The sequence below is a fragment of the Pelecanus crispus genome, chromosome 14 (genome assembly GCF_030463565.1).
Source record: "Pelecanus crispus isolate bPelCri1 chromosome 14, bPelCri1.pri, whole genome shotgun sequence".
Taxonomy (NCBI): Eukaryota; Metazoa; Chordata; class Aves; order Pelecaniformes; family Pelecanidae; genus Pelecanus; species Pelecanus crispus.
In genome coordinates this window covers 465541-487107 of record NC_134656.1, presented here as the reverse complement: position 1 = coordinate 487107, position 21567 = coordinate 465541, and the positions used below count along the sequence as shown (strand labels likewise).

Genomic DNA, 21567 nt, shown 5'->3' with positions numbered 1-21567 from the left:
CAGGCTGGGCTGAGAAGGGAGCTGGAGCCTGCCCATCCAGCAGCAAGAGGAAGAGCTCCCTGCAAGGCTGTGGGGACGGTCCAGGGCTTCCCCCCGCAGCATTTTCCCCCAGTTCTCTGCAGGAGAGAGGACGGGGGACCCTCCTGCCCAGGGCCGCCATCCTTCCCTCGGGGCTGTGCACGCACCCCGAGGTTCGCCTGCACGCCGCCGGCTCAGTTCGGGTACTTACAGCGAGGCTTGTCCTCGGCTCCCCTGGTGTGGGGAAGCTGAATCACGTGAAGGGAGAGAGGGAGGGAGAACACCAGTAGCTCCAGGAGTTTCTTTTGAGCTGGCTGAGGTTCCCCTGCCTTTATATATCCCACCAGCTGCCACTCCTTGTGAGCCCGCAGCTGGGAGGAGACAGCGGGACAGGGAGGATGCAGGTCCCCAGCACGCTGAGCCCCGGCTGCCTGCCAGCACAGGCAGAAAGACAGCGGGTCGCTCAGACACCCAGGCTCCGGGCTGAGTGCGCAGCCTTCCTCCCCCACCGCAAACACAGCTCCCCGTGTCCCGCACGCGCAGCCACGCACCACGTCCATGCTCCGTCCTGCGAGGGGCATGTGTGCAAACGGGGTCTGAGGGGTTTGCCATGTCAGGGCAGCCCTCCCCAGTTTGCATTATGAAGCCTCCGCCGGTGCCAACCTCTCCCAGCCGCCCCCTGCCAGCTCCAGCCCTGCCCAGCGGCAGCTGCACCAGGGCCGGAGCCCGGCACAGGCCCCGCGGCCCCGGGCCGGGGGTGCTGACGGAGGCTGGTTTGTGCCCATCCGTGATGTGAGCTCCAGGCGGAGAGGATGCTGAGGCTGTCGGATCCTCAGCACTGCTCCAGCAGCCGCTGCCCAGGCTCCTGGCATGAACTGGGCAGCTCGGGGTCTGCAGGACGTGCTTCTGCCTGGACTTGCCCAGCTCGTTGCCGGCAGCCTGGCAGGCACTGGGGCTCGTGGCACCGCGAGCGGTGCTGCCGAAGCAGCCCCAGCAGCGCCCACGCTGCCACCCTGACCCATCCCGCCCCTGCAAGCGCCTGTTGCGGAGAGGACGGGCGGCTCCTCTGGCCGGGGCTTCCTCCCCAGGCCCCCGAGGGCCCTGCCCCAGCGAGCTGCAGGGGCGCAGCCGAGGGGCTGCCCCTGCCCTCACCACCCCCTTGGTCTGCTGGAGCCTCCTCGCTCCAAGGATGGAGGCTTCGCGCTGTCCCTCAGCAGCGTCCCCTCTCCCCCGCAGGCCATGCAATGAGGGGTTGGCCTGAGCCAGCACTTTGCGCTCCGGGCGATTATCTGTGCTGCAGGGCAGCAGAGCCGGGTTGTGCGGAGCTCGTGTGCCGAACGCAGGGAGGCTTGGGAGACTTAGTGCTTACACAGCACTTATCCCCTCCAGAACTGCTTTGCCAGCATTAACTCATTAAACTGACCCTGGTGCTCTCGGAGCAGAGGGCAGGACTTCTGGGAGAGCGAGCAGGTCCGGCCACTGCCCAGGAAAATGGGAAGCCCCTCGGGAAGCTGGGCAGCGGGGATGCTCCCGAGGCAAAGGGCAGGAAAGGGCCCCACGGCTGTCCCTGCCCATCTCCACAGGGGCTGTGAGCCAGCGCCGGCCATCGTGTGCCCAGTGAGCCGAGCCCATGGGCCTGCGAACGGGAGAGGGACAGCTGTGCCCCTGCGTGCAGAACGGCCGCTCTGCTGAGTGCCACACCCAGGGGCTGCACCCATGGCCCGTCCCCACCAGCTGCAAGGGGACAGCGGAGGCTCCTGCAGCCCCCTCCTGAACCGGCCCAGCCTGGCAGGGGGCAGGACCCAAAAACTGCTATGCCCCCCTTCCACACCCTGCGTCGTCCTCCAGCATGTGTTGCGTTGGATGCGGGTTGCTCCCTTCACACTGCGAGCGCCATGGTCTCTCGCAGGGTCTGGGCTCCCGTGCCGCAGGTGGCAGAGGCACAGCTGCCCCCGCGAGCGCGCTGCCCGGGGCTGCGGGAGGACGGGTGAGTGGGCACAGAGGAACCGGCGAGGTGGGCCCCGTGGGAGCTCCAGCCACGCCGGGGAGCGCAGCCGGGCACATGCCCCGATGGGGCACACGGGAAGGTGGCCACGCTGCGGCTCCTGGGGACGGGAGCCACCCAAGGACTGGTGGGGGAGCATGGCCGCCCACCTCGGTGCCAGCACCCAGCTCCACTTGCAAAGCGCCGCACCAGGCACAGGTCCCGTCACACACGGCCAGCGCCCGCTGCAGCCGCCGCGAAACCTGACCTGGTGGGCCAAATTAGCAACTAAACGAGCGGGTGTGCGGGCAGGGACGCGTAGGGGTGCTCCCAAACAGAGGGACTGCTGTCAGCAGGCACACAGGCCCGCTCGGGGCGGCCGGCGGCCAGGGGCCCGCCCGCGGGCTGAGGCACCGGCAGGGAGCGGCCGCGGGGCCCCGCCGGGCGGTGGAAGCCCCGCTGCGGGCACCCAGCTGGGCCGCTGCCGCCCGCGCCGGCACATCAATGCGCTGCCGCCGCCCTCGGGCCCGGCCGCCCGCTCCGCCCCGGCGCCGCCGCACTTCAAAGGCCCTTTGGCGGCGACCGCTCGCGGCCTCGCCCTGCCTGTGACAGGAACCGCCGGCGGCGGGCGGGCAGGGCCGCCCCGCGGCGCCCACCGCGGGCCGTAATGACAGACTGCATGGCCCGAAATAGCGACGGCGGCGCGGCCCGCCCGGGGCGGGGGGCCCGGCCCTGCTCACAGCGGGGCCGGGCCGCGGCCGCGCCACAACAAAGATGGCGCCGCCCCACCCGCCCTCCGCGCCTGCGCCCGCCCGCCCGCCCGAGCGCGGGACGGGCTTCGCGCATGCGCGTTGCCGCCGGGCCGGGGCGCGGGGCCGAGCGCGCATGCGCCAGGCGGTGCCCGGGCGGTAGCGCCTGCGCAGTGCTGAGGGCGGGGCGGCCCCGCGCCTGCGCACCGGCGGCCCGCGGTCCCGGCGCAAGATGGCGGCGGCGGGGCGGGCGAGGCGGAGGTGGGGCGGCGGCGGGAGACGCGGCGGTGCTCGGTGCCTGCAGCCCCCGACCTCACGCCCAGGTAAGCAGCGCTCCCGCGTGGCCGGGGCCCGCCCTGGAGGAGGAGGAGGGGGGGAGGAGGGGGCGGGCGGCGGCAGCGGGCGGGCGGCGGAGGAGGGGAGGCGGCGCAGGCCCGCGGCCGCCATCTTAGAGCGCGGCCGCCGCCGCTGCGCCCGCCCCGGCTGTGCTGGGCGCCGCCGCCGCTGCCGCCGCCGCGCCTGCGCGCGTTCCGGCGGCTCCTCCCCCGCGGCGCGCCGTAACGGCCTCCTGTCTCCGCAGCGGCCCCCGCGGGCCAGGCGCGGGACGCCCCGCTATGAGGATGCGGCCCCGGCGCGCCAGCGGCGAGCACGGAGCGACGGCCACGCGTCCCGCCAGGCAGCCCGCCACCGTAAGTACTCGCCTGCCCGGGCGTGGGGCCGCCCGGCCTCCGCCCCGCTTAGACCGTGCCCCCGGACTCCTCCCGTCCCGCCTGCAGAGTTGTCGCCGCCGCCGCCTCCGCTCCGCAACTCGCTGGGCACCGGTGCCCGTGGCTGCCCGCTGGTCCCGGCCCGCCGCGCCGAGGAGCTCCGTCCCGTCGCCGCCTCCGGGAGGGCAGCCCCGGGAGCTGCCTCCGCGCTGCCCGGCAGCATGCTTCCCCTCGGCAGACGCGGTCCCTTGGTCCCCGGCGTGCTCGCCGCACGTGTGCGTGCTGCCTCGGGAGCTCTGTGCCCTGCTCGGCCCCTGTCTTGCCTAGCCAGGCGCAAGGGCTGGCTCTCGGGAGAGGGAGAAGTACTGATGGAAGGAGGCGGTGGCCTGGCTTCCAGCCTCCTGAAGCATCCGTGGTTCTGGGATGGGGGAGAACCTTGCTGCGTCCCAGGGGGCTGTCGCTGCTCTCCTTTGTCTGCATTTGCTGTTGTCTTGTGTAAAATCCTACCTCGGTGAAATGGAAACAATGATCCTGTTTGCTGTACTTCTTTACTTTGTGTCTTCTTCCACCTCGCTGTGGGCTCTCTGGTTGTGCTGCTGCTCCTAGGTTGTAAGCTCTCTGGGCAGGGACAGCGTTCTACTGTGTCTGTGAAGTACTGTATGCATTGCCATGGTGTATAAAAACAATACCGCAATCACCATAAAATGCTTAGTCTGGATCCCTTTCACTGTCTAAGTCCCAATACTAGTTACATAAAAGTAGAGTTGCTTCTGTCAGGATTCCTGTTAGTTTGCTTTTTTCCTTTTCCCAGACTTTAAGGGTGCTTGGATTTAATACTCCTCAACACTGATCAAGCGATAAAGCTTCTTGTCTACTTCTGCCATTCTAGTTTATCCATAAATGGGAGAAGGCAAAACCAGCGAACCCTATTTGACAGCTGTTTTGAGCAATCAGTGGTGAAAACCACTGGCAAGTTGCTGCAGCCAGTGTGTGCTATCCAGTTTAGGAAGATCTTGATACCCAGTGCTGTCTGTAACTACTTGAAATACATCTTTGGCTCACTCTGGGAGGTCTGGTCCCGTCAGTAAATACCAGTTCATTGTAACACGTTGTCTGTGTAACGTGCAGGACGCATCAGCAACTGCATGTGCAAATATGTTTTTAGTTTAAGGAGGAGGGGCTAAACGCATCCTTCAAAAGTTACCGCACCTGCAGTACTGCCTGATGGGGCTCGTGCCTTGCAGCCCTCGCGCCCCTCGGGCGCTGGTGTGCTTCCTTGCACCCACAGCCCCGACGCGAGTCTGAGCTCCTGCCGCGGCTCTTTGAGATGGCTGGGCTAATCTTGCCGCCTTTCTTGCAGCTAGCTGAAGTGAAGTGACTGTAGAGGGCACAGCGGGGTTGGAGTTCTGGAGGAAGTGTGAGTAAACAGATATTGCGCAATGCTCACCTGCTGAGGAGATTAAATGTCCGTGATTGCATTGGTACACTGTAGCAGACGCTTTCCCCTGTGGGCTTGGTTCTTGTTATCTGCCTAGTTCTGAGCAGAGACCGAAACTCTGGTTTCTGCAGCGTCCCACACCTTTCCTTGCTTACCCTTGCTGGACGAATGGAAACATCTTCCGAGATGCTGGAAGGGTCAAGTGTTCCTCAGCTCTGGCCTGCATCACGCTGATTCCACAACCGATAGCCATAGACAGCTTAGCTAGTGCCTGCTAATTCTTGATCGTTGTCATCTACCATTCTGAAATAGCCAGCACAGTTTTTATAGAGAGCAAGGGTGAATAAATTCAAAATAATTTAGCATGCAAACCAAACCAGGGTTTTTATTTAAGAGATTATATACAAGGGAGCCTACTGGGGGGGGCTACTATGGCGTTCAGTTAAAAAACAGACTTCCGTATACAAGATTGTGGTACTGCAGCCCGAACTTTGGTGTTGTGTAGGGTGTCTCTGAAGGCCTGAATAGAGTTAAGTAACTGAGGTGGATGGTAATTATTTCAAATGCCTTGTTTCCCCCCAGTTCAGTGCCACTGTATTTAGGGCTGCCAGCGAGGAGTAATCTGCAGGGCTGTTTCAGAAACTTCCCTGAGGGGAAGAATGGTGACTAAGAGAGGCTGGCTGTTTGTCTCCAGCTGGCAACATGAAATTATGATTAAGATGAGCTTTATTGTTTCAACAGACCCTTTTTTGCATAACTTGTTTTGAAGATGAGAAAGTACTAAAGGCTCAAACAGCCTGGCTGAGGCCTTACAGGTAGTCTGGGCCTGGGACATACTGAGGAAAATAATTCAGGAGTTTCTGGCTCCTAGCCTGCAGTTCTCTGAACCACAGGAGTTGTTAGTAGTGAAGCACTAGGGCTATTTTATATAGCAGAAGTTCTTTTAAAAGCCTTTTGTTTAAATTATGTGCAGTTATGTGTGTGTAAATGCTGATTTAAACTGTCTCTGAGGATAACTGATCAGATATGGCTAGTAGTATTAGTGTGGCAGAAGGTGGTACATGTTCACAGAGAAGTGTATTTTATTTTTTGTGCTCTCAGTCCTGATGTATGGGACCAGGTGCTGCACTCGTAGGAGAGATCTAGCTGAAAAGCGAGTATTTTGAACGCTGGCCTTCAGAACTCCCTGGTTGACACCATTTAAAGCTCAGCATTCCTCATAGCTAGCTGTATCTAGGGTAACAGGTATTTTTCAGGACTTAGGTACTGTTTTGTGTGTACTGGTTCAAATCCTGTTTTATTGTCAGAATGAACTTGTAGTGCTACAGCTGAGTGGGCCAGGTGGATCTGGGATCTTTCCTGCTGTAACACGGATTTTCTGTGTATTTTTTTCTAGTGCGGTTGCTGAGAAATGGCCAATGAGAATCACGGAAGCCCTGCGAAGGAAGCATCTCTCATGAGTCACTCACCTGGCACCTCCAACCAGAACCAGCCCAGCTCCCCCAAACCTATGCGACTGGTACAGGACCTGCCAGGTACTGACTCTGCTTTTGGGAAGGCCCAGCACAGCGTTCTGCAGGGCAGACAAGGTGCTGCAAGGCTGCTGAGGGAGGCTAGGGATGATGCATATTTCAGAGTGTGCTGTGACAGTAATGGGGACCTGAAGGGTAGGGCTGTTATTCAGGACCACTCCTCTCCTGATTCTCTCACTGTCTTCTCAGATGAGCTGCTGCAGGCTGGCTGGGAGAAGTGCTGGAGCAAGCGGGAGAATCGCCCGTACTACTTCAATCGCTTCACTAACCAGTCTCTGTGGGAAATGCCTGTTCTGGGACAGCATGATGTCATTGTAAGTAAGCACTCTTCTTGAGGGGCTGTGCCACTGCTGGAATGTTCTGCCAGGGCAGATGTGGTGGTCTTGTGGACTTCAGATTGCACATGCGGGAGGGTTTTTTTCTACCTTCAGAACTCCTTGCCGAGTCCACTGTCTGGCTTGGTTCTGATGAAATGTTCCTCCATCAGGTGCACACTCAGGTAGTGCTGTTCCAGGTGTAGTGCACTGCTCAAAGAACTCAACCTGGGGGAGGTGTTTTGCATTTTTCTCATCTAAGTCTTAAAAAAAATCACACAGACACAGGTCTAGAAGAGATTTTTTTTTTTAGCTTTCTGCAGGTGTGAGTATTGGTGTCCTTACTTTCATCCATGTGGGACCTTGGGGCAGTGAAATGGGAAATTAAGAGGGCTTATTGCCTTTGTTTGGGACTCTGCAGTGGCAGCTGATGAACTAATGTGTGCTGTTGTTTGGACACTCATAGTCAGACCCTCTGGGATTGAATGCGGCTCCAATGCCACTGGAAGGTGGGATGATAGATACCTCTGTGGAGAGCAAGCAAAGGAAGAGGAGATTCTCTGAGGAGGTTCCACTGAGCGGCAACAGTATGAAAAAGCTCCAGGTGGGTCTGGTGCTGTGAAACAAATAGGCTTAAGGATGTTGTTCAAACTGAAACCTAGCGGGTCTGGAGCTTGGACCTGTTTTTTTTTAACTGTGCAAGGTCAGGCCACCCTAGTATAACTCAAGCTGTGACAGCTGACGCTCAGAAAGTACACAAGTGGAAGCAGACTCAGGTCCTGCCAAGTTGCCATTTCTCTCTTACAGCCTGAGTATGGGAGTTGGGAGATAACAGATTACGACTGAGAAACGTGGCAGCTTGCATATCTGTGTTAACTTATGCCAACAGCGGCAAAAGGTGCTCTAGCAATTCGCGGGGGTATCCCGAGAGGCACATTGCTGCAGGATTGTTAGGTGTACGGGGCTGCTTCCCCTTTACCTGTGTCTGTGGGGCAGTAATTCATCTTTTACACGCCCAGGTGGACGTCCCAGGGAACCCAGCTGCGCAGCCAGTCCCCAGCTCTCCCAGTATTCCAGGAACCTCTGTTTTGAAGGCATGGTGTGTTTCACCTGAAGATAAACAGCAGGCAGCTCTTTTACGACCAACTGAGTGAGTTGTCTCCATTTGTCTTCTTTTCTTTTCTTGGTGGTAGATTAGAGACACCTGGTTTTCCATACATCTTTGAAGAAGAACCTGAGGGATGTAACACCACCCTATATCTTTGCAAGGAGTCTTGATAGTTCAATTTCCTGGCTGGTGAAACAGCCCCAGGAAGCATCTTTAGAAGTAATACTTGATAATTAGCCAATGATCTGGCCATCCTGATGATATTTGCTTCTGCCATAGAGTATATTGGGACCTGGACATTCAGACAAATGCAGTGATTAAGCAGAGAGCACCATCTGAAGTGCTTTCTCCACACCCCGAGGTGGAGCTGCTTCGATCCCAGCTCATTCTCAAGCTGCGGCAACATTATCGTGAGCTCTGCCAGCAACGAGAAGGTAAGTTTCTTTTGGGCTCCCCTTACAGAATCATAGAATCGTTTAGGTTGGAAAAGACCTTTAAGATCATCCAGTCCAACCATTCACCTAACACTACCAAGTCTGCCACTAAACCAGTTAAGGGTAGAGTAATAATTAATTTCATGTTTCCTGGCTTGGTGACTGGATTATTTTTTAATGAAAGTAAAAGTAGGAATCATTAAGGTTGGAAAGGACCTCTAAGATCATCACTACAACCGTCAACCCAACACCGTCATGCCTACTAAACCTTTATGTGTCATATCAGTCTTGCAGTACTGTGGGATCCTTCCTTCTGGTTTATGTCTATCTTGTCCTTGTGATCTCTTTTTGTGACGGTTGTACTTTCTGTGACACTGTTGGCTGTGAACTCCTTAGGCAGAACTCCATCGTGATGATCCTTTTCAGAGATTCTGGGCATTTCTTTATTGTATTGATTAGACCCTTTTTCTGTTCTTCTCCAGGGATTGACCCCCCGAGGGAGTCCTTTAATCGCTGGATGTTGGAGAGGAAGGTGGTTGATAAAGGGACAGATCCTCTTTTACCGAGTGACTGCGAGCCAGTAGTGTCTCCTTCCATGTTCAGAGAGATTATGAATGACATTCCCATCAGGTACTGCTCAAAGACAGGGCATCTTGCTGGGATGTTTTTGTATTGGGCTGGTCCAGTGATTTAGCTGCTGCAGTTCTGTGCTTTTGTGTTTTACTTTTGCTGATGAGGTGGTAGGGTGCTGGTGATGTAAAGCTTGGGAACTAGACCTGGCCTCCATGCCTTCGTGGCAGCTGTGGAACTGATGCATGTGAATTTAAACTTACCTCAGGTTATCCAGAATCAAGTTCCGGGAGGAAGCCAAGAGACTGCTCTTCAAGTATGCCGAGGCTGCGAAACGGCTGATTGAATCCAGGTGCGAGTTCCTTTTACAGTGCTCTCAAGTTCAGAAAAGAGAACAAGTTTATAGGGACTTTTAGGGGGCTGCTGCATCCCCCCTTATTCAGAGTTGGTCATCACCTTACTGAGGAAGAGCAAGGTTAGGAATGTGCAGAAGAAAAACAATAGTGCTGCAGGCATCTTTTGATAGTAATGTTACAGTAAAATCTAATGTTGGGAAGCTTGAATGTATGCAGAGGCAAGTGAGGATCTGTGAAATACTGGACATGATACCTTCTGTCATTTATCCCTGAGAAAAAAAAATGAGTGCTTGGACACTCACTGATATTAGAGAGCAGCAAGCTTAGAGTGGTATTGTATTATACTATGTATGATTTTTCTGACAAGTTCTGCCCCAGGACAGAATTGAGGGAAGGTAGCCTCGTGGGGAAAACAAAAAGCGTGTTAACAGGGTAGTTTTCTCAGAGTCACAAGCTCCTAGAAGTGGCTACATTTGAAAATGAGAGGCAAGATCAAAATGGACCATTTTCATGATAGATAAACACTTTATCTGCCTCTCCTGTTACAGAGGACAGCAAGCAGCTACACTGTGTTTTGGAGAGGGCATGGCAGGCCCTAGTCATAGAAATGTCTGGAAGCACCCTCCAGAAGAGGCCTGGAGGGGAGCGATGGGGTAGGGCCTTGAGGAAGCGTCAGCAGCTGTGTTCCCCCGCTGACAGAAGACCATTGCGGTGGGATGGAATATGTTGCCGTGTAGCCGTGGGTTAAATTTTGCTTCTCCGTTTTGTGCAGGAGTGCTTCACCAGACAGCAGGAAGGTGGTGAAGTGGAACGTGGAGGACACCTTCAGCTGGCTGCGACGGGACCATTCTGCCTCTAAGGAGGACTACATGGTCAGTAGCCCTCTGCTTGTGCAGCTGAGCGCTGGGAGCCTTGGAAAGGGTGGGGGGCATGTTTGGGGCCAGATAAAGGTCCTCCTGGAGAAGGCTGCGATTGCTTTCCTTTGCTTTGTGAGATGGGAGTGGCAGCAGCATGGAGACTCTGCATACCTCTCGGGAGGCCGGTGGTGGGTTGTGTAAGGGACTCTGGTTCTCTGGTTCTGCAGGACCGCCTGGAGCACTTACGCAAACAATGTGGGCCCCATGTGTCTGCTGCAGCAAAGGACTCTGTTGAAGGCATCTGCAGTAAGATTTACTACATATCCCTTGAATACGTCAAGCGGATCCGGGAGAAGCATCTTGCCATCCTCAAAGAGAACAATATATCTGGTACGCAGTCAGCTCTGAAGAGCTGTAGGGCTATAGCACTGCAACATAAAGGCAATGCAATCTGGCCTGTCCCCATTCAAATAGCGTTATCTGTTGGGAGGGCTGCTCTGAGTCCACAGGATTGAATTTAATGGAGTCAGAAATAAGAAGTCCAGCATAGGTCTTAGCTGACAGTCACACGGTGCCTCTGCAGGGGCAAGGTGTTTTCCATCAGGTACTGTTACCAGCTGTAATATCAAATATCATAAATGTATGATTTGTCAGGATTAAGTAGCTTGTTAGGAGCTGACCACACTGAACAGGGCATTAGTTCATTTCCCTGGACCATGCTTTTTTGCTCTGCTTCTTCATGAATTCCTGGGGATAACTGACACTCCCCTTCCTAATGCTGAGTGCTCCCTCCCCGCTGTATTCTCCTTTGCCACGTTTCTTGGGTTCTGAGCACCTTCTGCACTCGTCTGCCTCCTGGTGCATCACTGTGCACCCTTCTTCCTTTCCCAGCAGAGGATTCATGTTCCTTGATCTTTTCGCTGTTTTTTCTAACTAGTTTATGTCTGTACTTCTGCCTCTAGTCACCTTTTCCTTCTTCCATGGTCCCTGCTTCTTCGTCACCACCATTCTGTAGTCCTTTTCCTTTTTGGGTCCTAGCTCTCCTCAGATTCCCTTCAGATCCTGGTGTCTGCCTTTTGCTGCTTGGTTTTGCTGCTTGTCTTCCCACCTGATTGAATCCATGATTCTTTCCGACTGATCTTTCCCGTGAGCTCTTTTTTCCTGCTGAAGCTGAGGCTGAGCTGCTGTCCACAGTGGATAATCACAAGGTGGCAGGAAGATTCCTTTGCCTCCTGCACTTGACAGCCTGGGAATATTTATTGTGCTTTGGATGAATTTTGGGCAAACTGAAATAACAACAGTAATGACAAGAAAAGTGTTTTACTTGTCTGGAATGTGCCTCATGATGCTGGAGTGGTTGTGTACAGTCTCCAGGTTAGAGATGGAGAAGTACTGCGAAATGGGTCCTCTCTATGCTCTGGCAGTGGGTGATGGAATTAGTTTGGAGAATCAGCTCTGAACCTAGGTAGCTGCCTACAAGATCTATGAAGGACCACCACAGTGTTTTGGGGGTGACCAGGCTGCTCTTTAGGCCTATTGCTGTCGCTGCATGCTTTGAGGTGGAAGGAAGAGCTGTGCCAGACGTCCTTGGATTCTAATGGGCTGCCTTTCTCTTTATTCTCCGTAGCTGAGATAGAAGCTCCTGAAGTCCAGGACAGGCTCGTATACTGCTACCCAGTGAGACTGGCCATCCCCTCCCCACCACTCCCCAGCGTGGAAATGCACATGGAAAACAATGTGGCATGTGTGCGGTACAAAGGGGAGATGGTGAAAGTGAGCCGCAACTACTTCAGCAAGCTGGTAAGGGCTGACTGCGTCCTGCGTGACGCGTCACAAACGGCTCGTCGGTGAGGGGTTTCATTTCTCCTTGTCCTGCGAGAGGAGGGACCATGCAGAGGGATGGAGCGCTGACCTGGCGGAGGCTGTCAGACGCTGCCCTAGTAGTAGCAGAAATGAGGACAGCTGCTTTCACCATAGTCAGGGTCAGGCTTCTGCTGGGAATACTTACAAGGTGCCGTGTGTTTGCTTTGGATGCGTACTGTGCTGCAAGAATGGCCGTGTGAGCAGCAAGGCAACCCTTGCTGAAAGACACTTGCTGATGTGGTACCTTCATTCATGCTAGTAAAGAGCTTGGGGTTCACTCGCACGGTAAAAGCAGACGTGCTGACAAGCCTCTGTGCAGAGCCCCACCTGCTCCTGTTGTTCATCGGCGTCCCTCTCCATGTCATGGTATCTTTGTGTACTGTCTTACCTTTGTTGATTCTGTTTGTGTTTAATGGCTGGGCTTTCTCTTCCAGTGGCTTCTCTATCGGTACAGTTGCATTGACGACTCTGGCTTTGAGAAGTTTCTGCCCAGGGTTTGGTGCCTTCTCCGTCGATATCAGGTACTGTCTTCATCACAGTTGTTGTACATCAGAAAGCCTTAGTAATAGTGGGGAGCTGAACTTGCTGTCTTTGCTCGGGGGGAGGTCCACAGCTCTGGGGGCCTGATGCAGACTGGGTCTGTTGTCTGCTCCTGGTGTTTTGAGATAGGACTGCGGTCTGGGGAGTAGTTGTGATCTTGACACAGGAGACCTCGGCGGGGTGAAGATAAATTTTTATGAAAGAAACCTTCAGTAGTTCTTGACTTTGAGGGCCAGCTAAAGGTTCTTGGGGGATATATGTGAAAATTGACACTTGGTTTGTGGGGCCTGAGTTGGATGAAATATCTAAAGAGCGTTCTTGGGTACATGCAGGGGACCTACACGAATTTGAGAAAGGACGAGGGGGCCCTGCATACCTAGAGGAGTGGGTGCATGGACGTGTGGCCCTGGGTCCGTGGTCAGTGAAGGGAGCAGCAGGAACAGCAAGTGCAGGCACGGCTCACCGGGGTTTGCTCTCCTCAGATGATGTTCGGTGTGGGTCTGTACGAAGGAACTGGTCTGCAGGGGGCACTTCCCGTGCATGTCTTCGAAGCCCTCCACAAGCTCTTTGGAGTGAGTTTTGAATGCTTTGCCTCGCCCCTGAATTGCTATTTTAAACAGTACTGTTCGGCCTTCTTGGATACAGACGGGTATTTTGGATCCAGGGGGTGAGTCTTACGTTCCGGTGCCCTTGCCGTGTTTCTGTGTGGGTGCGTGCACGTGCGATGACTCAAGACAGGCTGACGTGCCTGTGTGCCCAGGGCGGTTGCTGGTTGTGTGATGTCTGCTCAGAAGGATGTGTACTTCAGGCCTGCCTAAAGGCAATGAGTGGACACAGACTGGCTGTGAAACCGTCGGGAGCGTGCCGTTAGTCGAGTTAGAGAGCTCTGGTCCCTGGAGTAACGCAGTTTATAGGTCTGCCAGCCCTTGCCCTTGTTTTGAAGAATGGGAGACCTGGGCCCTCAAGCAGTCAGCTTGAATCGTCAGTCTCCTTCGGTGACTACAGGTGGAGCGTGTCCCCGGTGACCAGTCCTGTTGCTACAAGCCGCAGGCCCTGTACTGCTGGGGATTCAGGCTTTCTGAGAGTGTGACTGCCTTTTCTGAGGAAACGGATGCTTTTTAAGGTGTGAAAATTACAATTCCAGCCTCTCTGATAGGGTTCTTTGCCTTTTTCCTCCAGCCCATGCCTGGATTTCTTCCCTATAAGTGGCTCTTTTGAGGCAAATCCTCCGTTCTGTGAGGAGCTGATGGATGCCATGGTGTCTCACTTTGAGGTACGTTTGCTCACCTGTGGCGTTGTTCTGAATGGAGCTGTGCAGTCAGTCCTCTCCTCCCCACTGCTCCTGGACCCTCACGAGAGGGCTGTAACGCAGAAGGCAGAGGACGGTGACTGCTGTGGCACCGCTCTAGAAGCAGGAATGTCTCCTTTCAGTAGAACTCATTAGGCATGTCATTGCTCAGCCAGCGCTGAGATTCATTTTCTTCTTGAACTAGAAACTGCTGGAGAACTCCAGCGAGCCTCTCTCCTTTATCGTCTTCATCCCCGAGTGGCGGGACCCTCCTACACCAGCCCTGACCCGCATGGAGCAGAGCAAGTTCAAGCGGCACCAGCTCATCCTGCCAGCCTTTGATCACGAATACCGCAGCGGGTCTCAGCATGTCTGCAAAAAGTAGGTCTTTTTTCTCGGGCCCTTCTGGGATTGTGTTTCTGAAGCCGTGTGACAGAAATATCCTATCCCAGGTTGAAATCAATGGGAAGTAGGGAGCAGGCAAGGAAAAGCGCAGCGCATTAATCACCCTGGATTTTTAAGATAGGCACACCGAGGGTTGTGAATTTCATGTTTGTTTAATGACTGCTGAGGTATTTCACTAACAAAAAACTTGAGCGGCTGCCAAATGCCGCAGCAATTCGGTGTCACTTGAGGGGAAGCAAAGCAAGGGGCAGGTAGGATCTTGGTCCTCAGTGGAGCAAGCTGGCCGTTGGTGTGCTGTTGAAGCAACAAGTTCATTAAGCAACAAGTTCAAGCAACAGCTTGTTAAAGCAACAAGTGCTTAAACACTAAGTTCTCTGTACCTGGTTATGATTGATGCCTTACCGTGATGAGCCTCCTTCTGCAGGGACAGCGATGTCCCGGTGCACGTGCTGGTAGAGAGCTACGTGACTGCAGCATCAGCGCTTCTCTTCTGAAAGTTTGCGAGCCTCTACCTTTACACAGAAGTGCCTGACGCTGTGCTCTGCCTGCTCTTTTCCTCAGAATAATGAGAGAAAAGGACAGAGACGAATACTTGTCCTAAACATGACACGCAGGAAGAGGAGGGGCAGGCGCCAGGAAGCGGATCTGGGTGGCAGGTGGGGCAGGGGAGGTGCTGAGTGCCTGTCGTCTTCCCTTGCAGAGAGGAGATGTACTACAAGGCCGTGCACAACACAGCCGTCCTCTTCCTGCAGAACAGTGCGGGCTTTGCCAAGTGGGAGCCCACGCCAGAGCGGCTGCAGGAGCTCATTGCAGCCTACAAGCATTCAGGCCGGACCCTGAGCTCCTCATCCTCCTCCTCCTCGTCCTCCTCCTCCTCCTCCTCTTCCACAGCAGACAAAGAGCGGGAGCTGGGCCGAGAGCAAAGCAGCAGCCGGGAGACTAATCCCAACTAAGGTGCAGAGGTGCGAGGCAGCAGGGGAGGTGCCGGCGGCCCCGAGGAGGCTTGCCGGGGCAGTGGAGAGACTGCTGGCTGCGTAGCACCGGCCCGGGGGACTCTTGTGCAGCAGCTCCACGGCACCTGCTTTCCTCTGCAAACTGCACACCGCCCAGGAGCGCCGGGGAGCGCCCGGCCGCTGGCGGGGAGAGGAAGCTCCACTGCAGCCCTCGCCGGAGGGCAAGGGAACCCGGCACGGTGCGGCAGGAGGAGCAGGCAGCCCCTTGGATGCCAGAGTGCCGAGGGAAGGGGCAGCCGGAGCTGGGACGCACGCACGGGCGGAAGGACGGCGGGACAGATGGAGGGACAGAGGGCAAGCGCGAGTGCTCGGCGCCTAGCGCCGCGGCTGGAGGGGCCCCGGCAGCTGGCCGCAGCCCGGCGCCGGCAGGAGAAGGGCGGGCAGAGCCCGGGGGTTCCTGCGGCCGGACTGGCACCAGCACAGCTCCGTGTCCATAGTGTAAATAGTTCTGTCCGTGGCGCCCGTGCTCCTTGCAGGGCTGCTCCCATCGCATCCGTGTTTCTTTTACCACATGTGTGAGTCCCGTGTTCGCCGACGCTGTGTACCGTATAGGGGAGGAGCGGAGAAGAGGAGTTTCTTTGGTGTGTAAAGATGTCTTTGCAGCTGTTTTGTAGTCGTCGTGGTTTTTATGCGGAGCCTCTGGGCTTTATTTAACCTCCTTGGGTTTTGTTTTGTAAGGATTAATTTAACACCGCTAACCATTTTATTACTTTTATCAAGAAGAGCAAAGTCTATTTTTGATTTGTTTCCTAGTTCTTAGGAACATTAAAAACCAGCATACAGCTCTGCCCCGTGTCCGTGCCTTTCCTTCTGTCAGCCAGGGGCCTGTGGTCACCCCCTGCCCTCGCCTCTGTCTCACTCTGGCTGAAACGTAGAAAAATGTTTTTTTTTTTTTTTCAGAACAGTCCAACATCTGACCCGTTCTGTGCTGTGGTGCCCTCACGGGGAATTTTTTTTCCTAATGACCAGTGTGAACCCCCTACAGCAACCTGACCACCACCCTCTCGGTTTGTTGTCTGCCGCTGCTGTGAAGAGATTGGCTTTGTCTTCTCTGTAATGGCCCTGCAGGCAGCTGCAGTCGCCCTCAGCCTCTTCAGGGCAGAGCCACGCAGCCTCTCCTTGCCGGGGTCTCTGCTCCGAGGCTCTCGCTCTTTGGTTGCCCTTCGCCGGAGGCCCAGGCTGGGCCGTGTTGCCGGCACAGCCTCATCGGCGCGGAGCAGTGGCCGATGCGGTGGTGAGAGGCTCGGCTGGGCTTTCCTGCAGGCGGTCCCTGATGCCAGCCGGCGGGCGGGATGTCTGCGGTGAGTGGGGAGATTTCCTGGGCAGAGGGCCTGGAAGAAGCTGTCGAAGCACAGACCTTCCGTGGCTGGACTGGTCTGGCTTCAGCTTCCAGCCATCGGTCTCGCCCTGTCCCTGGCTGTTGGACTAAAGAATTGGTTACTACCAGCGGTCTCTTCCGGCCTAACGAGGTGAGGGTGGGCTCTGGGGGCTAAAAGCTGTTGTAGTTCTCTGATGCAGCATTTTGGGGGTTTGGGAATTTCACGGCTTTACCTCCAGAGCCCCCGCTGCCTCTGGATGGGCTGCTGGCACCGTGGAAGCCGGTTCTCCCCGGCTGGGTTTTGCTGTCTGAAAGGAAAATGGCTCCAGGGTGGGTTAGCGTTGCTGGGAAGCCTGTGATCCTGCAGCCTTGCGGGGCTGCGTTTCTCGGCACAGATCAAACAGGTCACGAGGTTTATTAGTTCAATGCCAGGACATGAGAAAGCGCCATGAATCCTGGGTCCGTGTTGAGCACGTGGCGCTCTGCGGCCAGCAGCACCAGTGCCGCGGTGGTGCTGGTGCCGCTCTGCGGTGGCAGGAACAGCCCAGCCCCGCGTGCTGCCTGCTCAGCCGGCTCCCGGCATCTCCGCAGCTCTCCAGGGATTATTTCAGCAACAGAGACGATGAGATCGTTGACCTCCTTTAATGACGCTTGGGACAGTTGGGAACTCCATCACTGAAAGCAGCAGTTTAAAGCCTTTTTTTCCTTCTATTCATTATTTGGAGCCAAGGCAGGCTGCTCCTGAAGTGCAGGTGACCAGAGACACACCCTGGTGCTGCGAAGTACAGCAAACCTCCTCCTTGGTCAGTCTGTCCTCACTGAGTCCTTTGTCTCGCTCCCTCCGGTGATGGCCAATTACCCCATTACGTATTTAATTACAGGAGCACAGTGGGAGCTGAGCCCCAGCGGCAGCGGTCAGTGGGCTCCAGCTCCGGAGGAGCGCAGGGATGAAGCGACAGCTGCCGGGGCATCCAGTGAGGCTGGAGGGGCTGTGGCTGTGTGGCCGGGACAAGGAGCAGGTTCTGCTCGCAGCACTGAGCTGCGTGGTCCTCGAGGCAGCAAGAGTGGCCGGCACAGGGCAACCCCCATCAGCCCGATGCCAAGACAGGACATGGCGCTTCCCACTGAGACACTCGGCGGCGGCCGTCCCGCAGCGCTGGGACTGCTCGCTGCCCAGCCGAACCTGTACCAAGGGTGAGGCCGAGGGCGGGTGACCGCGGCCGGGCCAGCGAGGGCTGTGCGAGGGGCTGCGGTGGTGGGGCAGGCAGGGGTGCAGCTGGGAACGGTGGCGCATACGGGCAGGAGCCGGGGGATGATGTCGGCGGTCGCTCTGGGAGCTGGACGCTGCCTGGTCCCCTGCAGTAAGTTCTTTCAGACTCTGCCAAACCTTGACAATTTGAACCAAAGGGCTCCTCGCTAACGCTGCTCCGGGCAGCTCCAGCCCAAGCGGCTGCTCTGGCACGGGCCGGAGCTGCAGCCCAGCACTGCACTCGTCGGGGTGCAGACAGCAATTACCTGGGCAGTTCGTGGAGCTCAGGCAACAGGGTAGAGCCCTGTGTGGAGAAAAGAAAAAGAAAAAACCCCATAAATTTCTTGTTAACCAGCACAGACACCCTGTCCCATGCCCCGAGGGGGCTGAGGGCAGCAAGGTGTGACCCTGTCACCGATGAGGGGCTGGAGACCCCCGGCAGCGCCTGGGCTCAGGCGCGTCCCTGCGTCGGCCGTTGCTGCGTGGGGTCCCCGTTGCTGGGGAGGGACAGCGGGAGGGAGGTTTGCATCTGCGCTGGGGAGGAATCGGCGCTGCCAACCTGCCTTCAGCCCTGGGCAGCCGGGGGTCTCTGATGGCTGCTGCCCCTCAGGGCTGCTGGAAACACCCCCGCAAGGTCTGCAGCCGGGGACGGGTTTGGCACAGGCTGGGGGGGAGGCAGCCACGGAGAGGGATGCTCCAAGGGCTCGGCCATGCCCAGCCTGGCTCTGGCAAATGCTGTGGCCCCCAAGTGCCCCTGGCCCTGGCTCCCTGGGGCACAGGAGCGGGGCAAGGTGGCCGGGCGTGTGGTGGTCGCACGTTTCTCTGCACCTCAGGATCCCCGTCCTGCGGGTGACGCGCTGGGCCCCGGGCCGGCTGTGCGGAGTCCTCCCCGCTGGGTGCTTCATGCCTGAAGCCGCTTCTCTCCCTGGGGCCGAGCAGGAGCCGTTCCCAGGCCAGGAAAGGGAGAGGGTCTGCCCATGCTGCAGGAGCCCTCAGGACCCTGCTCTGCAGCCCCCAGGCAGGGAAGGAGCATCCTCAGGGCTGCCTGGGAGCGAAGGGGCAGCGGGGCTGCAGGGAGCTGCACCGACCCCCTGCACCCACCCGCTGCAGCCCGGTGGGGGCCCAGGGGACCCCACTGCCCCGGCTGTGCCCTGCGGTGGCGGGTGGGCCCAATCCTGCCCTAGCAGGGCTCCGCACGCCACCGGCACCGGCCGGCCGAGCATCCGCCTCCCGCTCCGCGTTGCCAGGCCAACGCCGCGGAGGATGCTGGCAGCCCCTGCGCTGGGGCTGCCTCCGCAGCGTGGCGGGTAGCGCGCCCCACGCCTCTCCATGGGGTGCACGCCGCCGCCGGCACCCTGCCTGCCTCCGCGCACAGGGCCGCAGCCTGGCCCACCGGGGCCGCAGGGCCGGGGACCGACCCACGGCTGCGTCCCACCCAGGAGCCCCGGCGCACACCGCAGGTATGGGAGGTGCGGGCTGGGAGCCTGCTCACCCGCTGGCCGGGGGCGTGGGGGGGCTGCGGGGCAGGGGGTCCCTGCAGCCAGCGGAGCCCGGTGTCCGGAGCCGGCCCTGCCCCAGGGAACCTGCACGCACGGGGAGGGACGAGCTGCACCCGGGACCTGGGCCCCCACCCTGCACCCGTGGGAAAGATGTCTTCCTCCCACCCAGACACAGAGGCCAGGATGGGGGCGAGTCCCAGCGCCGGCGGCACCAGCTGGTGGGTAGAGCCAGGCTGTGCCAGCCCCGGAGGGGGCTGCTGCCGGTGCCGTGCTCCCCCGGCCCCGCTCTGCCACGGAGCCCCGGGGGCTGACCAGGACCCTGCCCGTGGGGTGCAGCAGGGCCTGGGAACCTGCTCCCGGAGCCCTCGCTGACAGCGGCTTCCCTCTCCCCCCAGCCCGGCCGGCCCCCAGCCAGCCCCCCGGGAGCATGGCCCAGCAGGACGGCGAGCGGGGGCCTCAGAGGATGGCATTCGCGGCCCCCGAGCTGGAGTGCAAGATCTGCTACAGCCGCTACGACGCCCGTGCCCACAGACCCAAGCTGCTCTGCTGCGGCCACCGCCTCTGTGCCAAGTGCCTGCACAAGATGGTGGCGCTGGGGGACGCGTCGCCGCGCCAGCTCCGCTGCCCCTTCTGCCGCCGTCACAGCCCGGTGCCCAGCGGGGACGTGCAGCAGCTGCAGGACGACGGCGAGGCACTGGCACTGCTGACGGGCTGTGAGCGGGCCAAGAAGCGGGGTCCCCCGCGGTCCCCCGAGGTCCTCCTCTGCCCCAGTGTGCTGGAGCCCACACCTGGCCCCGACTGCCTGGTCGTCACCATCCTGGAGGTGCCGGAGGACGTGGCCCCGCCGGAGGGCCTGGGCAGGCTGGAGGTGGTGCGGCTGTACCGCCCCGCCAGCCTGGGCACGCTGCCCTGCCACGGCCCCGGGCAGAAGTGCCGCTCCTGGGGGTGGCGAGCCGTCCCCCGCTTCATCCTGGGCGTCCTCTGCCTCCTCTACTTCAGCTCCCTGCCCTTCGGCATCTACCTCCTGCTCATCGAGCACCACAGCCTGGGCATCGTCCTGGTCAGCCTCGTGCCCTCCACCCTCCTCCTCTGCATCATCTACAGCCTCTGCCAGTGTCTGTGCAGGGAGGTCTTCGGGTTCCCCCACTCCTGACCCTGCACAGCCAAGCCCTGTGCCCGCGCCGGGGAGGCTTTGGGCACCTTGGAGCAGCGTCCCTTGGGGCACGAGTGTTCCCCGACCCAAGGCTGAGCACAGCGTGCCAGGACCACGGGGAGATGCTGAGCGCCTATGGCCTTCCCTTGCAGAGCAGAGTGGGCTTTGCCAAGTGGGAGCCCATGCCGGAGCTCGTTGCAGCCTACAAGCATTCAGGCTGGACCCTGAGCGCCTCATCCTCCTCCTCCTCCTCTTCCACAGCAGACAAAGAGCGGGAGCTGGGCCAAGAGCAAAGCAGCAGCCGGGAGACTCATCCCAACCAAGGAAGCGCGAGTGCTGCGTGCCTCATGCCGCTGGAGGGGCCCCGGCAGCTGGCCGCAGCCCGGTGCCGGCAGGAGAAGGGCGGGCAGAGCCCGGGGGTTCCTGCGGCCGGACTGGCACCAGCACAGCTCCGTGTCCATAGTGTAAATAGTTCTGTCCGTGGCGCCCGTGCTCCTTGCAGGGCTGCTCCCATCGCATCCGTGTTTCTTTTACCACATGTGTGAGTCCCGTGTTCGCCGACGCTGTGTACCGTATAGGGGAGGAGCGGAGAAGAGGAGTTTCTTTGGTGTGTAAAGATGTCTTTGCAGCTGTTTTGTAGTCGTCGTGGTTTTTATGCGGAGCCTCTGGGCTTTATTTAACCTCCTTGGGTTTTGTTTTGTAAGGATTAATTTAACACCGCTAACCATTTTATTACTTTTATCAAGAAGAGCAAAGTCTATTTTTGATTTGTTTCCTAGTTCTTAGGAACATTAAAAACCAGCATACAGCTTTGCCCTATGTCTGCGACTTCCAGGGCTCCCGGTCCCCTCTCCCATCCCGGGCCGGCTCCCCTGGCCCCGCTGGTCACCCTGGGGCTGCGCGAAGCCGCCTGCCGCCAGCCCGGCCCCAGGGCACGGGGGGAGCCCGGGGGGTCCGAGCCCCGTCCCGGCAGCCAATGTCCCCTTCAGCGAGTGGACGGGTGCTGCAGCTCCCCCTCCACCTGCCCCCTCATGTGCCGTGCCTCCTGCGTGTCCACCTCCCTGCGTGTTCCCGTCCCCGCATGTCCCCATCCCTGCGTGTCCCCGTCCCCGCATGTCCCCGTCAATGCGTGTCCCTCCCAGCACCACCCCAGCCCTGCACCCTATGGGTGA

At 58.2% G+C, this 21567-nt stretch overlaps 2 protein-coding genes across 5 annotated transcripts; both read left to right on the top strand.

Annotated features, from left to right (window-relative positions):
* Positions 1 to 3408: 3408 nt before the first annotated feature.
* On the top strand, positions 3409 to 15300 carry PCIF1 (phosphorylated CTD interacting factor 1). 4 transcript variants are annotated; one of them, XM_075721090.1, is made up of 17 exons: positions 3425 to 3440; positions 4819 to 4875; positions 6293 to 6431; positions 6618 to 6742; positions 7209 to 7346; positions 7762 to 7892; positions 8130 to 8284; positions 8767 to 8914; positions 9123 to 9206; positions 9983 to 10082; positions 10295 to 10457; positions 11695 to 11867; positions 12365 to 12451; positions 12953 to 13137; positions 13650 to 13743; positions 13964 to 14139; positions 14864 to 15300. In XM_075721090.1, exons 3-17 carry the CDS (start codon positions 6308 to 6310, stop codon positions 15114 to 15116), a joined length of 2136 nt encoding a protein of 711 aa, XP_075577205.1. In that variant the 5' UTR covers positions 3425 to 3440; positions 4819 to 4875; positions 6293 to 6307; the 3' UTR covers positions 15117 to 15300. The 4 variants fall into 4 exon arrangements, with proteins under 4 accessions (XP_075577203.1, XP_075577205.1, XP_075577204.1 ...); XM_075721088.1 differs by lacking the exon at positions 4819 to 4875 and having other exon boundaries at positions 3409 to 3440; XM_075721089.1 differs by lacking the exon at positions 3425 to 3440 and having other exon boundaries at positions 3735 to 4875.
* A 4369-nt stretch (positions 15301 to 19669) lies between these two features.
* On the top strand, positions 19670 to 20411 carry LOC142594930 (E3 ubiquitin-protein ligase RNF182-like). The gene has a single exon (XM_075721412.1). The coding sequence runs from the start codon at positions 19670 to 19672 to the stop codon at positions 20393 to 20395; it is 726 nt and encodes a 241-aa protein (XP_075577527.1). The 3' UTR covers positions 20396 to 20411.
* The last annotated feature ends 1156 nt before the right edge of the window (positions 20412 to 21567 follow it).